The 23562-nt window shown below is 34.5% G+C and overlaps 1 protein-coding gene across 1 annotated transcript; it reads left to right on the forward strand.

Moving 5' to 3' along the window:
• Positions 1-1637: 1637 nt before the first annotated feature.
• Positions 1638-19484, forward strand: LOC133029050 (methyl jasmonate esterase 1-like). Its single transcript, XM_061106372.1, has 3 exons — positions 1638-2654; positions 3718-3849; positions 19078-19484. Exons 1-3 carry the CDS (start codon positions 2130-2132, stop codon positions 19360-19362), a joined length of 942 nt encoding a protein of 313 aa, XP_060962355.1. The 5' UTR covers positions 1638-2129; the 3' UTR covers positions 19363-19484.
• The last annotated feature ends 4078 nt before the right edge of the window (positions 19485-23562 follow it).

The following is a 23562-nucleotide window of genomic DNA, read 5'->3' on the forward strand; positions in this document are numbered from 1 at the left end:
TATTTCGTTGTTTATGAGCTTTTTCTTTCCTTACTAATTTCGAACTGCAGTGTTTTTGATTAAACATCTAGGATTTTTAGAGCACTATCTGAATTTTTGTCCTTTGTTAAAGTAGAAATCAAAGGTGATATGGTTTCTAATGAACTTGGAGAATGGAGATCTTTGCTACCATAATAAATGAACGTTCGTTTGATACCCAATGCTGATCAGTTTGTAAACTTAACATTGTGATTGTTTTAACTACAAATATTGACTCAGTAGTAATAAAAGTCATTGTACTTGTATATATATAAAAACTAATTGAACTTGTTGGATCTACTGGTAAAGGGCTGTTATCTAGTGGTGGTAGTGTTATAAATAATAATATTCTTTGTGCAATTTAATGTTTCACTTATATTTCTATTGATGTCTAATATTTTTTTTTCGATGTACGAAATTTTATCGTGGTTGAAAATATTGTTCTTCAGATAAAGTGAAACAGAAGGCTAATTATGCTAAACAGCCCAAAGGGAAGAATAACATTTTTACCAACAAAAAGATTTTGCCTAACATGGTCAAGCACAACGATATTATCCCACCTAATGAATAATTCGAGAAATATTGGCAAAACTATGTTAAAACGCAGTTCGCAATCCATATCATCTCCTCGAGGATCATGTCACTTCAACTAGGTGCACAAATTGCTTGGCGCATCATATAAAAAATGCAATTTAAAATCTTTGCGGTTTTAAATCTTTGCGGTTTTAAATTTAATAATTACGGTTCAAATTGTACCGTATTATATATATAAAGTTACTAATTTTTCTTTTCGATTAAACAAATCATTAATTTTTACAATATGTTTTTTTTTAGATAAGAACAAATATATATAGGTGCCGTTTGGTAACATTTTTTTAATCAGTTTTTTATTTATAAAATTAAAAAAGTGAAAATATTTTTTAAAAACATGTTCTATAAAATTGTTTTTACTTTTTAATTGAGAATCAAAATTTAGAAAAAAAAAATCACTTTTAATATTTTTTTAAATAGAATTTTTTCCTAATTAATATTTTGGACGTCGACTAGACCTGGATTTAAATACCCTCCCACGACCCTGACATTGAACCCGGCCTCTGACCCGAACTTGAATTCGACCCCGGACCTAGAGCGAACTTAAATAAAATAAAAATAAACTTTAAAGAACACACTTTTATTTACTATTTTTAAAATTGAAAAACAAAAGTGATTACAGAACACATTTTTGTTTTTCAAAAATAAAATTTTAAAAAACAAAAATTTTACTTTAATTATGTGATTAAAAAATTAAAAAATAAAAGTATTACCAAACAACACTATAATATATGTGTTTATTACTTTATTTTTTTGATACAACTTAATATATTAACTTGATGATTACTATATGTTATGATTTTAAAAAATTAATTTTTTTTGTTGTTTTGTTTTGTTTTGTTATGTGAAATATTTTCTATTTATAATATCTTGATTTTTTTATAATATTAATTTATTTTATGAGGAAAAAAAATAAAATTTTATTAGAATAATTACTTTTATTATTAAAAAAATTAAATAAAAAATATTAAAATTTGAAATTTGATATAGTTTTATGACTTAATTATTAAATCCGTACGCGAAGCGCGATTTGTTTCCTAATATTTAATAATGATGATAATGTAAATTGTTTAAACCGCACCACGGACCCTATCATTGATTAATGCACCAAAATATTAACAAGTTTAATATTTGTGTAAAATTTGTTCATCATTTGGTTTGAGATTGAAAGTACTTCCAAAGAGATTAAGGGGTGACATCATGGCTAACAACGAAGGAAAAATAAAATAAATTAAAAAAAGAATAAAAAAATTGGGTTTTCAAAGGTGGGTAATTCTGAAGAATCTGCTCAGTGATGTAGAAAATTTTTTGTGAGAGCTACGGTCATGTTTCCATGCTATTAATAAATATTGCAGAGTATAAAGAACTCCGTTGAAAATGGGACACAATTATTTGGACATGGATTATTTTATTGACACATTCTCATGATGTCAATAAAAAAGTATTTCTGCAAACTTTCTTAAAAGACCAAGTGATTAGAAAAACATAAGTTGACTGATTGTAGCTAAGCATAAAACAAAATGAACACACTCTTGTATAGAGAGCAAGGTTTAACAATTGATTCGTTCAACAAAAAATCAAATGAAAGCGTAGATTATATTGGAAAAACGATGAAAAGAAAGCTTTTGGTGCTTCTCTTTCTGGTCATTATTTTCTTGGTTAAATCAGAGACTACGAAAAAAAGCAAACATTTCGTGCTAGTCCATGGGTCTTGCCATGGAGGTTGGTCATGGTACAAACTGGTGAGCCTTATCAAATCATCGGGCCACAGAGTGACGGCGCTTGACTTGGCCAGTTCGGGAGTGGATCCGTTGCGGGCAAGCGAGGTGGGATCTATGTATGACTACTTGAGGCCATTGATGGATTTCATGAAAGGTGTTGGTGGGAGTAGTAAAAGAGAGAGCATTATTATGGTGGGTCATAGCCTGGGAGGACTGGCCATCTCCAAAGCTATGGAGGAATTCCCGTTGATGATCGATGTGGCTATTTTTGTCACCGCCTTGATGCCTGGTCCCTCTCTCAATGTTTCCACTCTCTACCACCAGGTAATTCTTTCTTTTATGGTCTATGTTTTTGTTTTTTTAATGATCATGTATGATGTATGTTATGAAAATATTCTATAATATTTTTTAAAAAATCAAAATATAATTTAACACTTATTTTGTTTTTTTAATGATCACGAATGTATGTTTTTTTTTTTTTATATATTTTAATGTAATATTTTATGTTTTTTTTTTTTTTTTTAATGAATAAAGGTATTGTGAAAATAAAAACTTATCAAAAGTAGTTAAAATTTCTTAATTGTTGCAGAGCACCCCAATATTAATAAAAAATGACAACATAATAACATGCATAAACTAAAAATATTCTTATAAAATGTTTTCATAAAATTTGGATGGAAAAACAATGTTGAATTAATAATTTAGTTTCGTATCTTATACTCATACTATTATTTTTCAATCTAACTTTTAAACTCTTACATGTAAAGGTAGCATATCATGTCTTTATAAAATAAATTATAAATTTGTAGAACTTCTTTAATGAATATAATAATTTTTTTTTAGAAAAATTTATGTTTCATCACTGCTTGTACTAAAACTATTTTTTCTTCTTTTTTCACCGTGTAAACTTACTTGTTTGGCCAAGTCAGGGCCGGCCCTGAAGGTAGGCAGGCTAGGCGTGCGCCTCGAGTCCCCAAACGCTCAGGGCTCCGAAATTGTAAAAAAAAAAAAAAATTAATATATAGATAAAGTGTTAAATAAGAAAAAAAAATATAACAAAAATTGTTTGGTGTAATGGTAAAAGGTCTTACTTTAAAGTAAGAGGTTATGTGATCAATTCCCAACCTGGGATTGAACCTTTGACCTCTTAAGAGTTTTTTAAAATTTTACCATTATACTAAGCACTAGAACTATTATTTTTATAATAGTTAAAATATATATAGGGCCCTAAAATTTGATTTCGCCTTAGGCCCCATATACCTTAGGACCAGCCCTGGGTTAGTGGAATGATGGCTTTCTTTCTTTTGTGCAATGAAATTTCATTTTTTTTCTAAAAAATAAATAATAAAAGTTATTGTTAAATTCCTTTACCTTTGTGTTTTTACAGTCATTGAAAAGTTCAGATGCTCAAATGGACAATCACTACACATACGACAATGGGCCAAACAACCCTCCAACAACTTTCATTTTCGGGAAATCGTTTCTAGCATCAAAAGTATACCAAAGAAGCCCGTATGAGGTAAGTCAACTTTTAGATTTTATTCATTTTGTAAAAAAATTATTTGCACTTTAAAATCTTATAAAGACACCATATTTTATTATTATTAGTCTGTGTTAAATATATATTAAAATTGACACTCACTTTAGAATTTCCTCCATTTTACACTCTAAAAAAATATACATTTTATAAAAATAAATTATATTTTAAATATAAAGATAAATAAAACTATATACTTAAAATATTAATATAATAAATAAAAAAAATATACACCATTTAAAATTATGAAAATAATATAGTTGAAAGTAGTAAAAGCATTAGTAGTACAACAAGTCCGTAGATAAGTGGTACACAAACAAACAAGTATCTTTCCAACCAAGCCTAAGTGTCCAATCATGCCATTGAACTAAAATATATTCATTATTATTACCGTTACCATTACTATTACCAACACTAAACATAATTAATATCAATTGAGCTTGAACCATACAATTCCCACTTTTTGCCACCTCCTAAACCAATATCGCTACCACTACCACCACTGCTCCTAACTAACTCACTCCCCCAATCTGTTAGCTTCTTCTCCCCACTTTGACCAGACCCACTAATAGCCAACATGCTATTATTCTTCCTATAAAATAAACAATGCTCCACCACATGCTGAGTTGAGTCACTGGGGCACAAATAAGCTCCGATAGAATTAAACATGGTTGAATAGTAATGGAGTAACTCAAGAAACTGATCGAGAAAGACCTAGATTGAGCAATATCCTATTCTACTAGAGTGAAGATCCTTGGCCTAAGTTCCTCATCAAGCCTAATCATTTTCCAATCGGGTTCGGTCGGGTCGTATAAACAATGCCAGAGCCAATGCACGACTAGGGTTTCACCTCTCTTGACTTAAACATTGAAACACCCACATTTAACAATCTTGTTATAAGGTTTCTCATAACTGGGTTAAACTCAGACGAGGTAATAAGAAGCTATTTGGTGAAACTCGAGAGGTGTTGACCCATTTGAGACAAGAGTTCAGGCAAAGACCTGACTCCAGTTATCCGCACGTGTGAGGGTTGGCCCTTGACATGTGTAGCTAAGAGTTGAAATAAAGCAGGCCACTAAGGACACTGCATGATGTCGAGATTAATGATGTGGTGGCAATTTCAAGAGTGTAACGATACAAGTATAGCTTGATTATAGGTGAAATGAGCGATCTTTATAAACGGTAAAACATTTTTAAATCTTTGAAAAAGTTTCGTGTAAAGATCTATAATCTATCAATGGCATAAAAATAGGGGAACAAAGTAAAATTTAAAACCAAGAATTAACAACTCTACCAGCCTTAGCTTTAGCGAAATAAGTTACCACACACTCAACAGACAAAGATGCACAAGGAGAACTTATATTGGTAAGTTCCAAACTCATTAAGTAAGCCTCGTTGAGAATGTTGATGAAGATTGCAACGGTGCATTCTAAGAGAAGTGTCATCATTTGGGTCAGGCTCTATTTCTTTTTTTTTTTATTATTATTATTGGATGATTCAATTCGTCAAAATTTTTTGGATTGAAAAATGTCTTGGTGGAGGATTAGGCGTTTGTGTTCATCGTTTCTCTTTTCCATGGCAAAGAAAAAATAGGTGATCCGAAAGCCACCAGTCAAACAATCTGTGGAGGATCTCCCTTCAATCCATGATGATTCAAAGGAGGATTATGGTTCAGAAGATATGGAACTCATTGTTGGGGGAGATTCTCAAGATAGATCAAGATTGCACGAGGGGAGTAGTGATGAAAAGGTAGAGACAACTGGGAAGAAGAGCTTGGTCGAGGAGGTTGATCGAGAGGATTTTCTAACAAATTCTCAGCAACAATGGAAGCATTTCATGGAAGGTAAGTCTTTCTTTCGTGATTCTAAACTGGCATATAATGAACCCATTCTTAAAGATGGGTTAAAAATTGCTCAAGTTGATATTGATGAGGTTCAAGAACATGAATACTGTATGAGTGGAAGAGTTCTCTCATATGTAACAACTCCCTAAGACCAATGATCAAGAAAACTAATGAGATTTTGTATGGAAAATGCCCAATGAAGGTATTTCTAAGATCACTTATGGGAAAATAAGACATAGTATACGAGCGCTATGTATGTTACATGAGAATTCACAAAATTTAATGGTACATGAGAGCCATGTGTGTCACATACACCTTGGTATATGGGAGCCAAATTTTACCCTTGTATATGGGAGTTTGGAGTTTCAGAAGCATTCAAAAAATTCCGCACACCTAAGTTGATATTTATAATGAAATGTTGTTATTATTGATAGTAACCGAGTTTCTTAATCCTAAAGTGCTAGTGCGAGTGCTGGTAAGTTCATTAAGTTGATCAGCTACACACAAAGACTATTTGTACAATAGAGTTAAGCACTATTATGGTTTGATATATAAACACTTGAGGTCACACAAGAATATAATGACCAAGTTTATAAATCTAAAGTGCTAGTGCAAGTGCTCCTCTGTGGATCACAAAAGTCAAAAAGAAAGAAAAGAATCATTAATTATATAAAGCTTTGGAAGCAGGACACTGCATCTTGTGGAGAGTTTCTTATTAATTATAAGAAACCCTTTAGGAGTAGGACGATACCCCAGTTGTTGTATTTCTAGTTCTAAACTCCTCCTAAGTATGAGACATTGTATTTAACAAGAGTTTAGTAAAATCTTTCTTTTTTTTCTTTTTTTCTTCCTTAGAGTTTTTTCTTTAACAAGGTTCTATGAGTTGAAATCATCAAGCAAAGGTTCTTTCAAAACCTATCATTTTTCCCTTATACGAGGAGATCTAGCGGGTTCATCTGCACTACTCTTTCACAGTTATTCATCTCACTTATGATGATAAAGTAAGATGATGCTTGAACAACAAGTGCAAAAGTCATTACCCACCATGCCTCGACAATGGTCTATCTCGTTGCTAGCAGATAGTTTTGATAAAATAACTTCAAAGCTTCTCCCTAGTCACTAAGAAATTGATGTTGGGGGAAACAACATCAAAACTAAGGCCACCCCTAAGCCAGCATTTCAACTTTCCACCTACCTGTCTTGTTCCTTACAACAACATGCAACCTGTCTCGTTCCCAATAGCGACATGCACTGATCGCTTCTTCAATCGATAAAGAATGACCCTCTCATTAGTGAGATTTGAATCACTAACACGATGATGGAAAATGTGATGATTTATGATGAAGCATCATCAAATATATTATTCAAACAAACCCTGAAAAGAATGGGTTTATCCCTGCAAGAATCTGTGGCCATGTAAGAACTTAATGTATGGTTTCAGCAGAGCTGACATCGCTTCCTATGGTAAAATTAGATTACCACTAATAGTAGAAACAACCCCACGGTGGAACATCACTATTACTACTTTCATAGTGATTGATACCAAGTCTCCTTTGAATTTTAACACTGTATGACCTTTGAGCCATCACATCTATCTACCACATATCTGTTAAGTTCTTGACAACATCTGGTATCAATCGTCTTCTTTAAAACCAGAGAGTTGCATGTGAATGTTACAAAACGTCATTGACATTTGCCAAGAAGAGCTCCTCAATTATGTTATTAGCTGAGGGGATGAAGAAGACCTCCTCCACTATGCTAACAACCGAGGGAATGACAAAGACCTCCTCCACTGTTGAGATAGCTGAAGGGACAAAAAAGGCCTCTTTCACTTTGAATACAGCCAAATAAATGATGAAGGTCTCTATGGTTAAGACCAAGGAAAAATAGAGACTACACCTACAATCACTCCAAGGTGCACCTGAGACGGAGAAGACATCATCCCCATCTCAGATATATTAATTCAAGAGTTGGTCACATCCTCAATCGATCAAAGAATGGACAACAACTGCTACAACTTTTTGTAGGCAGTCGCCAAGAAGACATCCTCCCTTGTAAAGGCAAGGAGATGAAGAAGGCCTCCTCTGCTATAAAGCCAAGGAGATTTGGAAGCCCCCTCCATTGTAAAGATGAGGAGAGGAAGAAGGCCTCCTCTGCTGTAAAGCCGAGAAGATGATGAAGGCCTTCTAGCTGTAAAGCTAAGGAGCTTACGAAGGCCTCCTACGCTGTAAAGCTAAGGAGTTCAGGAATGCCTCCTACGCTATAAAGCTAAGGAGTTACTGAAGGCCTCCTCTAGTGTGAAGCTGAAGAGATGATCAAGACTATCTTAGCTGTAAGCATATCCTAAAGAATGCTAAAGACCTCCAATGATGCAACCTAGGAAGGAATAAAGACTACAACTATATTACTTAAACAAGTGTTGTGACAAGAGAACCAATTATAAGGGAATAGCCAAAGATCAAAGCTAGTGTTGACATGATTTCACATTATCTCAAAATAAAGGGAATCACTCAAGCATATGATCTAAAGAGAATTTCTAAGATTTTCAAAATCGATGCCTACTTGGTAGTTTCAAGAGAAACAAGCTTAGTTCACATTATCAAGTTAACCTTACAAAAGTGTAAAGTTGACTTGAGGGGAAAATGTTTACACCAAAAGTAGTCTTGGTGACATGGACATCAATGTTTGATATGTGGGAAGAAGGAAATCATTCCTATAGTGAAAGAATTCGAGTCATAGCAGTCAACTTGGGAAAGGGTCCATAGCCCTACATTTAGGTTGAATTTAAGGCTCCGAAATGGGTATTTGGATCCTTTAGTATTCTGAGTCATGAAGACACGAAGAATCCAAGTCTGAGCACAAAAGTTGAAAATACACGAAACAACACCTCAAAAGTCAACCTAGGTGCCTAGGGTTTTACCCAGCGCCTAGGTTGACATCCCAACTAAGGTTTTGGTTTATGGGACCGTCTTAGTGCACATGGGTCAAAATTTGTACTAGGACATCAGTTAGACATATCACAAACATATTTGGTGTATTAGAATCAGATTCATAGCACTTTTATTTTGAGCACCTGGAGCACTAGGTGCCCCATGCACCCAGCGCCCAGGTTGACATATTCTCAATCTAGGGCACTTCCAAGCATCAAAATGAAGAACTGACCTAAGCATATTATTCTTTTTCATCAACAATGAGGAAGCAAGTACATTTGAGGGATAAACAAACCAACTTGGAGGCTAGAATGGGGGCCCAACGCCCATGTTAACACTTGATGCTGGCCCAACGCCAGGATGACCTTTTCTCATCCTGGGCCATTTACAATGACTTGTTTTGAGAATTCTTCCAGGCATATTCTCTATTTTCATAACAGATTAAGATACATGTGTTTCTGGGAATCAAACATAACAGTTTGGTGGCCTAAAACTTGACTCAACGCGTAGGTTGATACCTAATCCTGGGCCTTACGCCTACGTTAATATTTTGTCAACCTAGGTTGTTCCTAAACAATTTCCCAAAAAAGTGTTTGGGGAATTTTTTCATCAATAGATATAACAAAGACACAAGTAAAATTGAGGAGAACATGAGAATCTCGAAGGGCAGAAAACTGAGCCCAGTGCCCAGGTTAACGTTGTGTTGGGCCCATCGCCTAAGTTGACAATCAACCTGGTACGCTAGCTCCGATCACTCAAATACAAATTCCTCTCTAAGCATTCCTCTCAGGCATGGTCATAACTAGGGTAGGAGACCTCATCCTCTATTTCAAGAACCTTGAAAGTATGAAAACAACATCCCATAAACTCCTGAAAGAGCACGTAATGCCCAGGTTGACATATGACCTAACGCGTTGGGTTCTACTTATCCAATTCTGCTTCTGTCTTGAGCGTTTGTCTAGATTTTCATAGTAAACAAGAGCTATGAGCTCAGACAAGTCAAATTCACAACTTCATATTTTTTTTTTTGGCAAAATAACTTAGTCACAAATTGGGTAGTTTTCAGTCTCCTAATTTTGGAAATAGCAACATCTTTGAGAATTGGAAAACGACTTCTCCAGAACAAAGAAATTAACTAAGTGGTGTCAAAATAACATTTAGGCTTCAAAAAATACATCTCCGACATGATTTCTCACTCATAAAGCATCAATGTTGACGTCATATGTCAACTTGGGCGCAAGATGTCAACCTGGGTGCTGGTATTAGAGCAACCTTCAATAAAACAGTCATAACTCACTCAATATTGATATGATTGACACAATTTAAATTGTGTTTTAAAGATATTTGAATGCTCTATCAAGTTATGTCTTACACTCAAATCGAATTTCTAAAAGTTAGTAAGTCCAAATTTTGTCATTAAGAGAGTTAAGAATTTAAGATACAACCTATCTGAGGTGGGTCCCGCGGACGCGACTCAAGCTCCAAAAATTGAAGACTGGTCTTTGGAGTCAATTTCACCGTTAAATCATCATGAACAATAAAAAATAGCCTAAATTTATTTTTCCATATTTTTTTAGAATATTTTATCATTATTATTTTAATAGAACCTTGTTCCCCCTTAAAGGAGAGAGCTCTTCTAATTTATTTTTTAAATTCACAAAAGTACCCATAAGGTTAGAGCTTCTTTCTTTAGAAATTAGAGTTTTCACACTTAGTCATTTCTCTTATAATTCTCATGAAAATAAAAATTCAAAGTTGACGTAACTTCATTACTATTGCGATATGGGGAGTGAACTTGTATAAATTATGTGTGTCCATCTACTTACTCTACCCATCTCTATTTTTATCTCACCAACCTTGCATGCTAGTATTGGCCTATATTATTAAGTAGACCCTAAAATTTTAAGTATATTTTTATCCTTTAGTAAAATTACAGAAAAACTTCCATGGGGTCTTGATCATCTCTCTTCAATACTATTAATTTTGTTTGATATTCGAGGGTATTTTTATTAAAATAATTAAATGTTTTTTTTCTTAAAATACGATGGGAGTAAACTTAATATGGAATGTAGTTACATTTTTGTAGGGAAAAATATAAGTCTCCTTATAATACCTTCCATTGATATTTATTAAAGTTTTTCCCTTTGGCTATTTAATGCCAACTATAGCTGTTAAGTGTTAGCGAAGATCAATTTATCATCTCTTTATTAAAACATGTGTTAAGTGATTAATTAATTGCTTAAATTATATTTTCAAAATAATTTTTTAAGTCAAGAAATATGTAAAAGATGACATTTAAAAATTAAAAAGCCTCCTAAACAAAAAAGAAAAAGAAAACTAAAGTGAAACCATCTTCGCATCTCCATCTTTTCTTTTTTTTTTTAACTCTTTCTCAGTCATCGTGGATGATGAGATGAATGAGCAGATAAAGAGGACGAGCATCCAACAAGGTTGGATGACAAGTAACAACCCATAATGCGGAAAAGAAACAAGATTTGAATGTTGTTTACTGATTAAGCATTGAAGAAAAACAGAGGAGAGACATATATAGGAGGCCAGAGCTCAAGGTGGTGCAAAGCTAATTCCTAACCACCTTAACTAACTCCAACAAACCCAACTAACAATCGGACACTAAGCAATAAAATAGGAAAGAACATGAATCTGTTAGTGAAGTAAAATATTAACACTGACAGTAAATACAACAGTAAATACAACATAAAGAAAATGGATACTTAATACCCCCCCCCCCCTCAAGATGGACGGTAGACATCGTATACAACCATTTTGCTGATGTGAGAGTTGAGGATGGTAGAAGCCAGCGGCTTTGTGAAGACGTCTGCGAGTTGATGGTTGCTGCTAACAGGGCTGAGTCTTAGTTTGGATTTGTTGATTTTGTCTCTGATAAAATGACAGTCAAGTTCAATATGTTTCGTTCTTTTGTGAAAAGTCGGGTTGTTTGCGATGTGAATGGCGAACTGATTATCACAATAAATGAAGGCTGGTTGGTCTTGAGGAATTTGAAGATCTTGAAGCAAGTATTGCAGCCAAGTGAGTTCACTGCCAGTGGCTGCAAGTGCTCTATATTCGGCTTCAGCTGAGCTTCGGGAAATGGTAGGTTGTTTCTTGGTACGCCACGATATTAAACAATCCCCAATGAAGATACAGAATCCGGTTGTGGAACGACGGGTAATGGGGCAGGAAGCCCAGTCAGAGTCCGAGAAGCCTCTTAGATTGAGAGAAGAAGAGGCTGAGTAAAGTAAACCTTGTCCAGGGCTGCCTTTTAAGTAACGGAGGAGATGGTGGGCTGCCTGCAGGTGTGGAGTTCGTGGTGAAGCCATGAACTGACTAAGGATGTTGACAGCAAACGTTATATCTGGTCTAGAGAGAGTGAGATATAACAATTTCCCAACGAGTTGTCTATAGGGAGAAGGGTCTTCAAGAGCTTCTCCTTGTTGGTCATCAAGTTTAACTCTAGGGTCCATGGGAGTCTTGGCGGGTTTACTTCCAACATAGCCATTGTCTTCAAGGAGTTGTAAAGTGTATTTTCGTTGGGATAATACCAAGCCTTCCTTTGCACGGGCTATCTCAAATCCTAGGAAATATTTGAGTGTGCCAAGAGCCTTTAGAGAGAATTTGTCATTCAAAGTAGATTGAAGTTGGTTGAGTAGAGCAAGATTTGGGCCTGTGAGTATAATATCGTCTACATAAACCAATAATGCAATGAAACTGTCATGAGATCCTCTAGTGAATAGGGTATAATCAGCTTGGGATTGCACAAATCCTTCTTGTATTAAGGCATTAGACAACTTCTTGTACCATTGTCTTGATGATTGTTTAAGACCATAGAGCGATTTGTTTAATTTGCAAACTATGTCCGATTCATTAGCAAATTCAGGGGGTAGAACTAAGCCTTTGGGGAGTTGCATATAAACTTCTTCATGTAGATCTCCGTTAAGGAAAGCATTGTTGACGTCAAGTTGCAAAGTATGCCATTGTTTGCTGGTGGAGATGGCTAATAGTAATTTGAAGGTAACCATTTTAGCAACCGGAGAAAATGTGTCGAAAAAGTCTAGTCCTTCTTGTTGAGTGTATCCTTGTGCAACTAGTCGAGCTTTGTGTCTTTCGACAGAACCGTCACTGTTGAGTTTGATTTTGTACACCCATCGACATCCTATAGCTTTCTTGTTTGGAGGTAGACGAACATAGGTCTGTTGGGTTTTATGCCCTAAATAAAACTCATTTCAATATAATCAAATTTACTTATTAATATAGATCAGAAATAACATTTAATGTTGCATGGTTCACATGATTTATTTCATGATTATATGTACATAATGTATAAATTCATCTGAAACCCTTTCACATACTTGATCCTGTTTATTGTGCTGTCAACACATTGGAAAGTAAACATGACTATGTGAATAAAGTTTCCTAGATTTATTGGACATGGGATTTTACTGATATGATAATCTACAACAGAGTTTACTTGCATTTGGAGAAGTGCTATGTTCTTTCCAGAGCATTGGTTAAAGTAAAGCTCAGGTTGGATGCATGGAGTATGCATCGGAAGGGACCGATATTGAACTTTGACTTAGATTTATTAAACTTACCGTAATATCTATTCAAGTCAATATCGCCTAGTTGATCCTAGATCAAATGTTCTTAATCCTGTTATGATTAGGCTCAATCTTGAAAGGCTATTCGTGTTATTTGATTTGTTAGTTAAGCCTACTTTTAGGTCAGGGTGATACGTACATTTTGGGAACACGGTAGTGCAATTGAGTGGGAGCGCTAACATAAACATGGAATCTATAGCTTCTATCTGGCGAATAGTAAGCAAAGGATGATCTCCATCGAGCTTGACGAAACGAACATAAATGGTGGAGTACTCATTTCACATAAGCTGAAATATCATTTATATGGGGTCAAGTATTTTAAGGATAAAATACATAGTAGGGTGTTACGGTAATTTAATCCCTTTACAGTGTAGATCATTCATATAGAGGATCATTGATCACATTAGGATTATAACAATGGATAACTAATGATGCGTCTATATGGTGGAACATATAGAGCATTCTATATACTGAGAGTGCAATTCTAAGTTCTATGCGTGGATTCAACGAAGAATTAATAAGTTAGTGAATTTTAGTGCTAAATTATTGATCTACTTATTGGAAGCTCGGTTATATAGATCCATGGTCCCCGCACTAGTTGAGATAATATTTCTTGTAAGACTCATATAATTGGTTTTGATTAATCAATTATAATTCTCAAATAAATTAGACTATGTCTATTTGTGAATTTTTCACTAAGTAAGGGCGAAATTGTAAAGAAAGAGTTATAGGGGCATATTTGTTAATTATGATACTTTGTATGGTTCAATTAATAAATATGATAAATGACAATATTATTTAATAATTATTTATAGTTATTAAATAGTTAGAATTAGCATTTAAATGGTTGAATTTGAAAATTGGCGTTTTTGAGAAAATCAGATGCAGAAAAGATAAAACTGCAAAATTGCAAAAAGTGAGGCCCAAATCCACTTGTATAGGGCCGGCCACTTTTGTAGGAAATTTAAACTGATATTTTCATTATTTTAATGCCAAATAATTCAAACCTAACCCTAGTGGAATGCTATAAATAGATAGTGAAGGCTTCAGGAAATTCAGACTAAATTTCTACACTTCTAATTCAGAAAAAACTGAGCCTTCTCTCTCCCTATCTCTGGCCGAACACTCCCTCTCTCTTTCTTCCCTCTTGAATTTCGAAATTCTTAGTGTAAGAGTAGTGCCCACACACAGCAAGTGAAACCTCAACCATAGTGAGGAAGATCGTGAAGAAAGACTTTCAGCAAGAAGGAGGTTTCAACATCAAAGATTTAGAGAAAGAGATCCAGGTTCAGATATTGATAATGCTCTGCTACAGAAAAGAATCAAGGGCTAGATATCTGAACGGAAGGAATCATTATATTCCGCTGCACCCAATGTAAGGTTTCCTAAACTTTATATGTGTTTATTTCATCGTTTTAGAAAGTTCATATTTAGGGTGTTAATCAACATACTTGTAAGTAGATCTAAGATCATGGTAAAATAATTTTCAACAAAGTCCAAGTCTTGTTTCGGAGTAATGCAAATAGCTACTTTTGCATTGCTTGATTCCATATTTTGAGTTGAGAAGCTTGGCTGTAAGTGGCAGGTTCGAAGAGAGCTGTTATGACAGAAATAAAGGCTTTGTGAGTATCGGACAATTTATCATAAGACAAAAATTTATCAAGACTGTGAGGAGTTGAATTTTTGTCTTGGAGAACTAAGTGACACTCATAATCACGCAAATAGGCTGGTGTTTTGGAGATTCTGCTGGTGCGTCTAGGAACAGATGGCATCTGTTCTTGTTGAATTGTGGGAGCTTCATTGCCCGTAGGCTGTTCTGGTGTATGCTCATCAGTATAGTCTTCATCATCAACATCTGTGTGCTGATCTGTATTCATATCCTGAGGCAAAACGTTAGTGAAAGGAGGGCTATTAACAATATTGGGAAAATCATGAACATGAGTCTCAGAAATATGATGAGAAGGGAAAATCATTTTAGAAAAAGGGTCTATATGATTTGTAGTGTTATTAAGGCGATGAAATGGATATATCTTTTCATGAAAAATAACATTTCTAGAAATAAAAATATCTTTGGTATTTATATCATATAATTTGTAACCTTTTATGCCTTTGGGATACCCAATAAAAACACAAGTTCTAGCTCTAGGAGTAAGCTTGTTTCTGTGGGCAGTAAGAGTGCTGGCAAAAGCTAGACAACCGAAATTTCTTAGTTGATCATACTTAGGTAACTCATCATAGAAAATTTCATATGGACTCTTATTATCAAGGTTGGGTGTGGGTGTGCGGTTTATGAGATATGCTGCAGTAAGAATGCAATCTGTCCAGAAATGAATAGGCATTTTTGCTTGGAAATAGAGAGCACGAGCAACGTTTAAGAGATGCTGATGTTTTCTTTCTACTATTGCATTTTGTTCGGGAGTTTCCACACAAGTAAACTCATGTAAAATACCATATTTAGCAAAAAGATCTTTAAAGACTAGTTCAGGTGCATTATCAGACCTGAAACATTTGAAAACACACTTAAACTGAGTTTGAATATAAGCCAAGAATTCAGGAACAATAGTCACAACATCTGATTTCTGTTTCATTAAAAAAATCCAAGTAAATCTAGTTTTATCATCAACTAGTGTGAGGAAATATTTGTGATTAGTGTGAGAAGGAATATGGTAAGGTCCCCAAGTATCACAATGTATTAAATCGAATTTGGATTTAGCAAAACCAATATGTTTAGAAAAAGGAATTTTCTTTTGTTTTGCTAAAGGACAAACATAACAAAGAGATCGTTTATGAACATTGTCAATATCACAATGTATTTTATTACAAAGCAAAGATAATCGTTTGTGAGAGGGATGCCTTAACCGGCAATGCCAAACATCAGCAGTGACAGTGGCATTGCACATCTGGTTGTTTGCATCATCCAATATGTATAGGCCGTTCCATTCCTTACCCTTTCCAATCACATTCTTGGTTGCTTTTTCCTGAATGTTAAAACTATTAGTATCAAATTTAACTTTAATAGAATCATTTTTAGTTAGGCAACTAACAGATACTATATTGAATTTAAATTTAGAAACAAACAAGACATTATCAAGAATAAGGTTTTTAGAGAGGGCAACAGTGCCACTTTGATTTACCACAAGAACTTCATTATTTGGCAGGATTAACTTGATGCTAGGAACACAAGATATACTCTGAAACATTTTGGGGTTATTGCAAATGTGCCTAGTGGCACCCGAATCTATTATCCAAGATGTATCAAAGAATTCAGATGAAGCATGAGTGAGGATTATACCTGAATTACCTGTCGATGTACCAGGATTAGTGATACTCATGTTTGTTTGTTGACCAGCGAGTAGGTTAAGAAGTTGCTTATACTGGCTTGCATTGAGCTGAGGCAAAAGTGTGTGTGCATCCTCGATTTTCCCTTTGTTTTCTTCACTAGTTTGGAACTGGTTTGCCATGCTTTCTTTCTGCTTCTTAGACTTGAAACCAGGTGGGTATCCATGAATCTTGTAACATCTTTCAATGGTATGCCCATGGATGTTACAATGAGTACAAAAGGGTCTCCCTTTCTTGGCAGCTTGAGACTTTTGGTTCTGATTATCAGGTTTGTTACCTTTGTCTCCTTGAAAGGCAAAAGCATGGCTAGTATTAGGGTCATTTCCAGTAGTGATATTAGCTTTCTGGTTTTCTTCTTGAGTGACAAGATGGAAAACACGGTTTACATCAGGTAAGGGGTCCATTAAGAGTATGCTTCCACGGACTTGAGAGAAGTTGTCTGAAAGTCCCATAAGGAATGACATAATGTATTCCATATGGTACTGTTCCTGCATCTTTTTAATTCCCCCACAAGTGCATCCATTGCAGGTACAACTTGGTCTATAATTGGCCAATTCTTCCCAAATTGTCTTTAATTTGGTGAAGTACATACTAATAGTTTGAGCATCTTACTTTAGATTCATTAGACTTTTTCTAAGATTATAAATGTGTGGTCCATTTCTTTGATGAAAACGGACCTTTAAATCAGTCCAAATGTTAGCAGCCGATTCATCATAAAGGATACTAGAGGATATCTCCTTAGAAACAGAATTCAAGATCCATGAAATGACAATATTATTATTCCTAATCCATGCATTATATAGAATGTAATCAGATGGCATAGGTTTAGGAATAGATCCATCCAAGAATCCAAGTTTATTTTTTACAGAGATGGAGAGTTGCATTGCTCTACTCCAGGAGACATAGTTGTCTTGCCCAGTAAGAAGTTGTGAGACAAGTATGTTTCCTGGATTGTCGCCGTGGTGAAGGTAGTATGGATTCGTTGGATCCTCGAGTGGATTCTTTTGGTTGATGAACTGGAGTTCTTGATTTCCATGGCCAGTGGAAGCTGATGGACTATCTGCAGATTTCGACAGGGGTTCTTCACTTTCCATTTGAGTCGTGGAAGGATTTTCATTCGACATGAATGAAAGACAGAAGAACAGAGAAGGAGGCACGGTAGAAAGGTCGTCGGAGAAGATCACAAGAACACGACGCCAGTACCGGAAAAGATGAACGGAGGCGATTGGATCGATTCAGGGAAAGTATATCTTTCCCTGCTCTGATACCATAATGCGGAAAAGAAACAAGATTTGAATGTTGTTTATTGATTAAGCATTGAAGAAAAACAGAGGAGAAACATATATAGGAGGCCAGAGCTCAAGGCGGTGCAAAGCTAATTCCTAACCACCTTAACTAACTCCAACAAACTCAACTAACAATCGGACACTAAGCAATAAAATAGGAAAGAACATGAATCTGTTAGTGAAGTAAAATACTAACACTGACAGTAAATACAACAGTAAATATAACATAAAGAAAACTGGATACTTAATAACCCATTAACTCGAACCTTCAGATCTCACACCTAGTTCTACCTTCAATAGAGATGGATTTCTCATGTTGTTGATGAATTTGAAGGTTGTCGTGGATAAAAAAGAAGCTCAACAATTCCATCCATGAATTTGTGCACTCGAAGATCCTCTTGACCGGCCTCAATATATTTCGTAATTACATATTAGTGCAATTCCATTCAATTCTAAAATATAATTTGTATTTGGATGTCAAGAATTAATTACATATAAATTCTTATTTCATGTTTGCAAAACAAATTAATAGTAACATAAAAAATAATTTTGAGTATTAATTAATTATCTATAAATAGCTATATTTTGTAATTATACTTTATTTTCATGAGAAACAACTAGAATTAAAAAGAGCAATTAAAATCTCTCAATTACTTCTAAATACATGATTACTGTATAAATACATGATCAAATAAATATTTGAAATTAAATAATTATATCCAGTTACATTCTAATCTAATTAGAAAATAATTTTCCGAACGCACTCTAACACAATGTATTACTGTCGTAAAAAATTTCATTAGGCGTAAAAGTGTAACAATTTATAAAAAATAGAACGTTTCATGCAAATTACATTCTTAAAATAAATTTTAATATCACATCCTTAAATTAAATATGTGTTAATGAATAAGTTTTATTTTTGCATTACACTTTCCTTAAAATTAAGTATGTTCTTTTATCTAAAAAAGATCAAATATGTTCTCATATATGATGTAAATTTTAATGTCTGTGTTAATGAATAAACTTTGATTTTGAATTTAGCCGTGAACTCTCATTTTAAAAACAAATTAATGAGCTTAACTCATAATTATTTAACATGTGTATATTGAGTAAGACCAATAAAAATTTGATATGTAGCATAATCATTCAAACATTCTTGGATGGTGTTAACAAGAAAATTATTTATGGTATAACAGGATTTGGAACTTGCAATCATGTTAATGAGACCATTACCATTGTTTAGCGACGAGGACATGTCGAAAGAGTTAACCTTGAGCGAAGACAAATATGGGTCAGTTGATCGAGTCTATATCATATCAGAGAAAGATAAAGTGATGAATAAAGATGTGGAAGCATGGATGCTTATTAACAATCAACCTAACCATGTTATCACAATCAATGGCTCAGATCACATGGTCATGATGTCGAAGCCAATAAGTCTTTGGAATCACCTTCAAAACATTACAAACAAGTACAACTGATTAGAAAACTCAACAACTATTGTGAGCTTCAGTTGGTTTTTTTTTTCTTTTAGAAAAAAATAATAAAATTAAGAATGTTATCATCTCCATTGCAATAATAACGAAAAATTGGAAATCTTTTATATGACAGACTTTATAACCAGAGCTGTCTCTCAAGGTGTTAAACCTATGACCAAATTTGAAATGAAGTTTTTTTCTTTTACAAAAATTTAAAATAAATATTATTAAAAAATTTTATAATGCATACACTTAAAAGGACCCTTAAAATCACTCTTTATTATTTAAATTTTGAGACCATAACAATTTTAACTTTTTTATTTTCATATAACAAATAATTTTACTCGCAACGTAAATTAACTCGATAAAGTAATATTTAATTACTAATAACATCTTTAATAAAGAGCTATATATATTTTAGCAAAAAAAAATAATAAAAAATAAATAATAATAGTATGTAAAAAATGTAAGAAATAATGGTGAATCTGCTAGTGAGTTAGCTTGCCTTGGTGGCACTGCCAGAGTGTCCATTCTGTCTAGAACATTCCCAGGCCGTTAGGATTTTTGTTATGCCTTGGATTATGAGAAATCGTTAGCATTATTTTTTGCAATATTCTTTTTGTCTAATGCTTACACTTGGTAATTGGATAATCCTTCTAATGCTATAAAATATCAATACAGCCGCTCATGCTCATTGAACTGAGATTTCATTCTTTCTGCCATGTTTTCTTTTTTTTTTTTGGTTTTTTCTTCACTTGGTATAAGAGCATAAAAGGCCAACACCATGGCAACAGAAGAATCTCAAACTCCTGGAAGGGCCATCGATCAAGGGACACTAGTGGTTAATTGTAAAGAGACATAGTTTTAACTTGAAAATTAGTAGATAATTAGGGTTTAATTATGAAATTAGAATATTATTTATGATTTATTAATTTATGGAGATTTATTTAAATTTAGGGTGTATTGTTTATGATATATATGAAATTTTATGTTTATGCATGTTTTGTGCCCGTTAGTATTGGAATGCGGTGTTTGGCCAATAAAATCATATTTTAGTATTTTAGTAGTCGCGGAACAATACAGTTAGACATTGAGAATGTCAGAATTAGTCGAGATTTTAGAATTGACCAAATTACCCTTAGGAGGTTTTGAGACTTTTTGGTTTAAGCAAAATAATCTTTGTCCTAAATTAAAGTTTTGTCTTCTAGTGGCTTTTAGTTAGTAAATTAATATGATTTTATTTGATTAATTAAGTTGAATAACATTAGTGTTACTCATTTTATCAAAAATAAAAAAATCAAGACAATTTGTCCTTTCTCTCTTTCTTTCTCTTGTGCACCCTAGAAGCAGCAAGGGTTTTGAATTTTCAGCTCCATTTCTAGAAAATCTAGCAAGTTCTTGGTGTTTCCAATTGAAGATAACCTCTCTAGCACCTTTCCCCTTGGATTTCTTAAGTTTTAAGTTAAGATTTTGCATGATTTTGTGAGTTTAGGTGTTGTAGCTTTTAGGGTTGTTTGATTTTGCATTCTGAGGTTAGATTAAGGTTGTTTATGTTGGATTGAGCTGGTTTTGAGGTTGCATGTGTTGGTTGAGCAAGGTTTGAATTTCTGAACTCAAGCTTTGCTCTCTAATGGTGATTTGTGATTCTAGTCATGTTGAGGTGTTTTATTGCATGGATTATGTTCTTTATGATGTAAATGACAGGTCTGGAAGTTTGTATGGAGTTTGGGATCGATTTGAGGATGTAAGGTGATTTTGTATGTTTCTTGCATTGAACCAAAATGCTAGTTCAGGGGGACCTATAGGAATCGATCGACCGGTTGGTCCCCAGGAAACCCCACAGAACTGGAATTCCGGTTGGGGAATCGGCCTACCGGTTGGGGCATTTTAGGGAACCTTAGTTTTTCTCGTTTTTGCAATATTTTGGTTATTGCCATGTTATTCATCAATAGGAAAACTTTTAGTTTTAAGTTTAAGTCCTTAAAAAGTGATTTAGCGTGTCACTTATCAGTTTCACGAATTATGTGATTTAGGAGCCTGTAATTCATCGAGCAGCTGTTCCACTCAGGTTGCCCGGCGCACCTAAATTCAAAAATGAGGTAAGATTAGTATAATGATATGCATATGTATTTGCATGTTTAGCATACATGTTTATTAGGCCTGTAAGATTACATTGATAGCGGTATTAGTATACGTAGAGTTATATTGGATACTGATAGATGTATGTTTGCCTCAAATTGTGATTGACACTATCACATCAGTATGGCTAGAGTATGACTAGCGTACTGAGTATAGGCTGATATTATGGTCGATAGTATTGTCGTACAAACGTTCTAGACTCAGTATCGTGCCAGACATGGGGATAGGGTTATGGTTTGGTGTATGGGTGCCTGATTATAATCCGGGTTATTGCAATGTTATTATTTATACTTTTCTTACTAAGTCTATCGACTTACAAATATTTTTTGCATGTGTAGGTAAGGGCAAAGCTAAGGTTGAGCAGTCGTGAGAGAGAGTAGATGAAGATTGTACATGTTGGGGCGATTAGGCCTGGAGCGTACGGTCTTTGGGACAGCTGGGCATATTTTGTATAGTCGCTGGGTGACAAACTTTTGTAATATGCACTGTAAAACTTTTGTAAATATTTTGCAACGAGATCCCTATTTAATATGTAAGTTCCTATGGTTCGTGTGGCAAATTATGCTGCCTTTGTCATCTGTCTGGTTGATAGTGTCATCTAGTTTTTGATCTTATCTTGTCTTTGACAGGTCAGCTAAGGGAGCTAAAAATATGACAGCTGTCCTTACTTGTTGGATGAGCTGTTAAAGTTTGTTAGATTAGAGTTGGTATTATAAAAATCAGAGATTACCGGTTTTTTAACTAACTCTTCTGATTTGATTAATGAGTTCTTGCTCTGCTAGGGCAAAACTCTGTTCTTGTTTTTGATGTGTTTCTTGCAGAGCTGATGAAGTGATCTTCAATTTGAAGGCACCTCAGAAGTCGTGCGATCTTATGAAGAGTTCAGATCTTCAAGTTGAAGAAGAGTTCAGCTGAAGAGAAGCAATGGAATCTTGCCTACTGAAGTCCAAGGTTCTTGGATGATAAACTGATTTGAGTGTGTTCAAATCATTGGGGTAATTTCTGTATGAATTAGTTTCAGATTGCTTTTGGTGTAATTGTAATTGAAACTGGAAAGTGTATCTTTGATTCATAATGAAAGTTATTACCCTGGTTCAAGGGAACCCAAGCACTAGTCGCCTGAAATGAGTTTTCAGGGTCCGACGAAGCTTGTAAATCTGAGTGTTTTCTGATTAGTTTCATGCATTTTATTATACATTAAGAATACAACACTGCTAGACTTTTCATTTGGTATCAGAGCTAATCTTTCTCAAGTTGAGATCGAGATCTTGGTGTGTTGTTTTCTCTTTCTGTGTGTTGCTCTGTATTCTTGATTCACAGTATTTGTTTACCTTGCTTCCTCTGGATAATTAACGGACCTCAAGTTCTTTCTTGAGGCATTACCCCTTGTGTTTCTGTGTTGGTTGTGATCGTTTACAGGAAAATTAGGTATGGAGATGTTTCGCGAAGGAGGCTCCACCTCTCGGCCACCCATGCTTGAAGGAGCAAATTATCCCTACTGGAAAACCAAAATGAGGGCGTTCTTGAAAGCTGTTGATGAAAGAGTCTGGATGGCTGTGTCTGAAGGATGGTCCCCTCCCTCGGTTACTGATGAAGAGGGAGATAAACCAAAGAAAACCAGTGAGTGGACTACTGATGAAATGGAAAGAGCTAACTTTAACTCAAAAGCTCTTCATGCCCTATTCAATGCAGTCTCGACTAATCAGCTGAAGGTTATCTCCAACTGTGAAGTCGCAAAGGATGCTTGGGAAAAATTAAGAATCAAGAATGAAGGAACTGAAGCAGTCAAGAAAGCTAGACTGAGAGCCCTAGCTAAAGCCTTTGAAAACCTGTCAATGGATGAGGATGAGTCAGTCACGAACTTTCATGCCAAACTATGTGACATTTCTAATGAGTCCTATGCCCTCGGGATGGTATACTCAAATAAAAAGCTGGTGAGAAAGGTCCTTGGTGCCTTGCCTAAGAAGTTCATGTCTAAAGTCACCTCAATTGAAGAAAGTCGGGACATAGAAGCTTTAGACCTTGATGAACTGATCGGTTCTCTGCAGAACTATGAGATGTCAC

This window comes from Cannabis sativa, chromosome X (genome assembly GCF_029168945.1).
Source record: "Cannabis sativa cultivar Pink pepper isolate KNU-18-1 chromosome X, ASM2916894v1, whole genome shotgun sequence".
Taxonomy (NCBI): domain Eukaryota; kingdom Viridiplantae; phylum Streptophyta; class Magnoliopsida; order Rosales; family Cannabaceae; genus Cannabis; species Cannabis sativa.

Coding starts and splice junctions, on each gene's coding strand:
- LOC133029050 (XM_061106372.1), top strand. CDS start 2,130: ATGAACACACTCTTGTATAGAGAGCAAGGTTTAACAATTGATTCGTTC. Junction 2,655..3,717: donor TTTCCACTCTCTACCACCAG/GTAATTCTTTCT, acceptor GTGTTTTTACAG/TCATTGAAAAGTTCAGATGC. Junction 3,850..19,077: donor ACCAAAGAAGCCCGTATGAG/GTAAGTCAACTT, acceptor ATGGTATAACAG/GATTTGGAACTTGCAATCAT.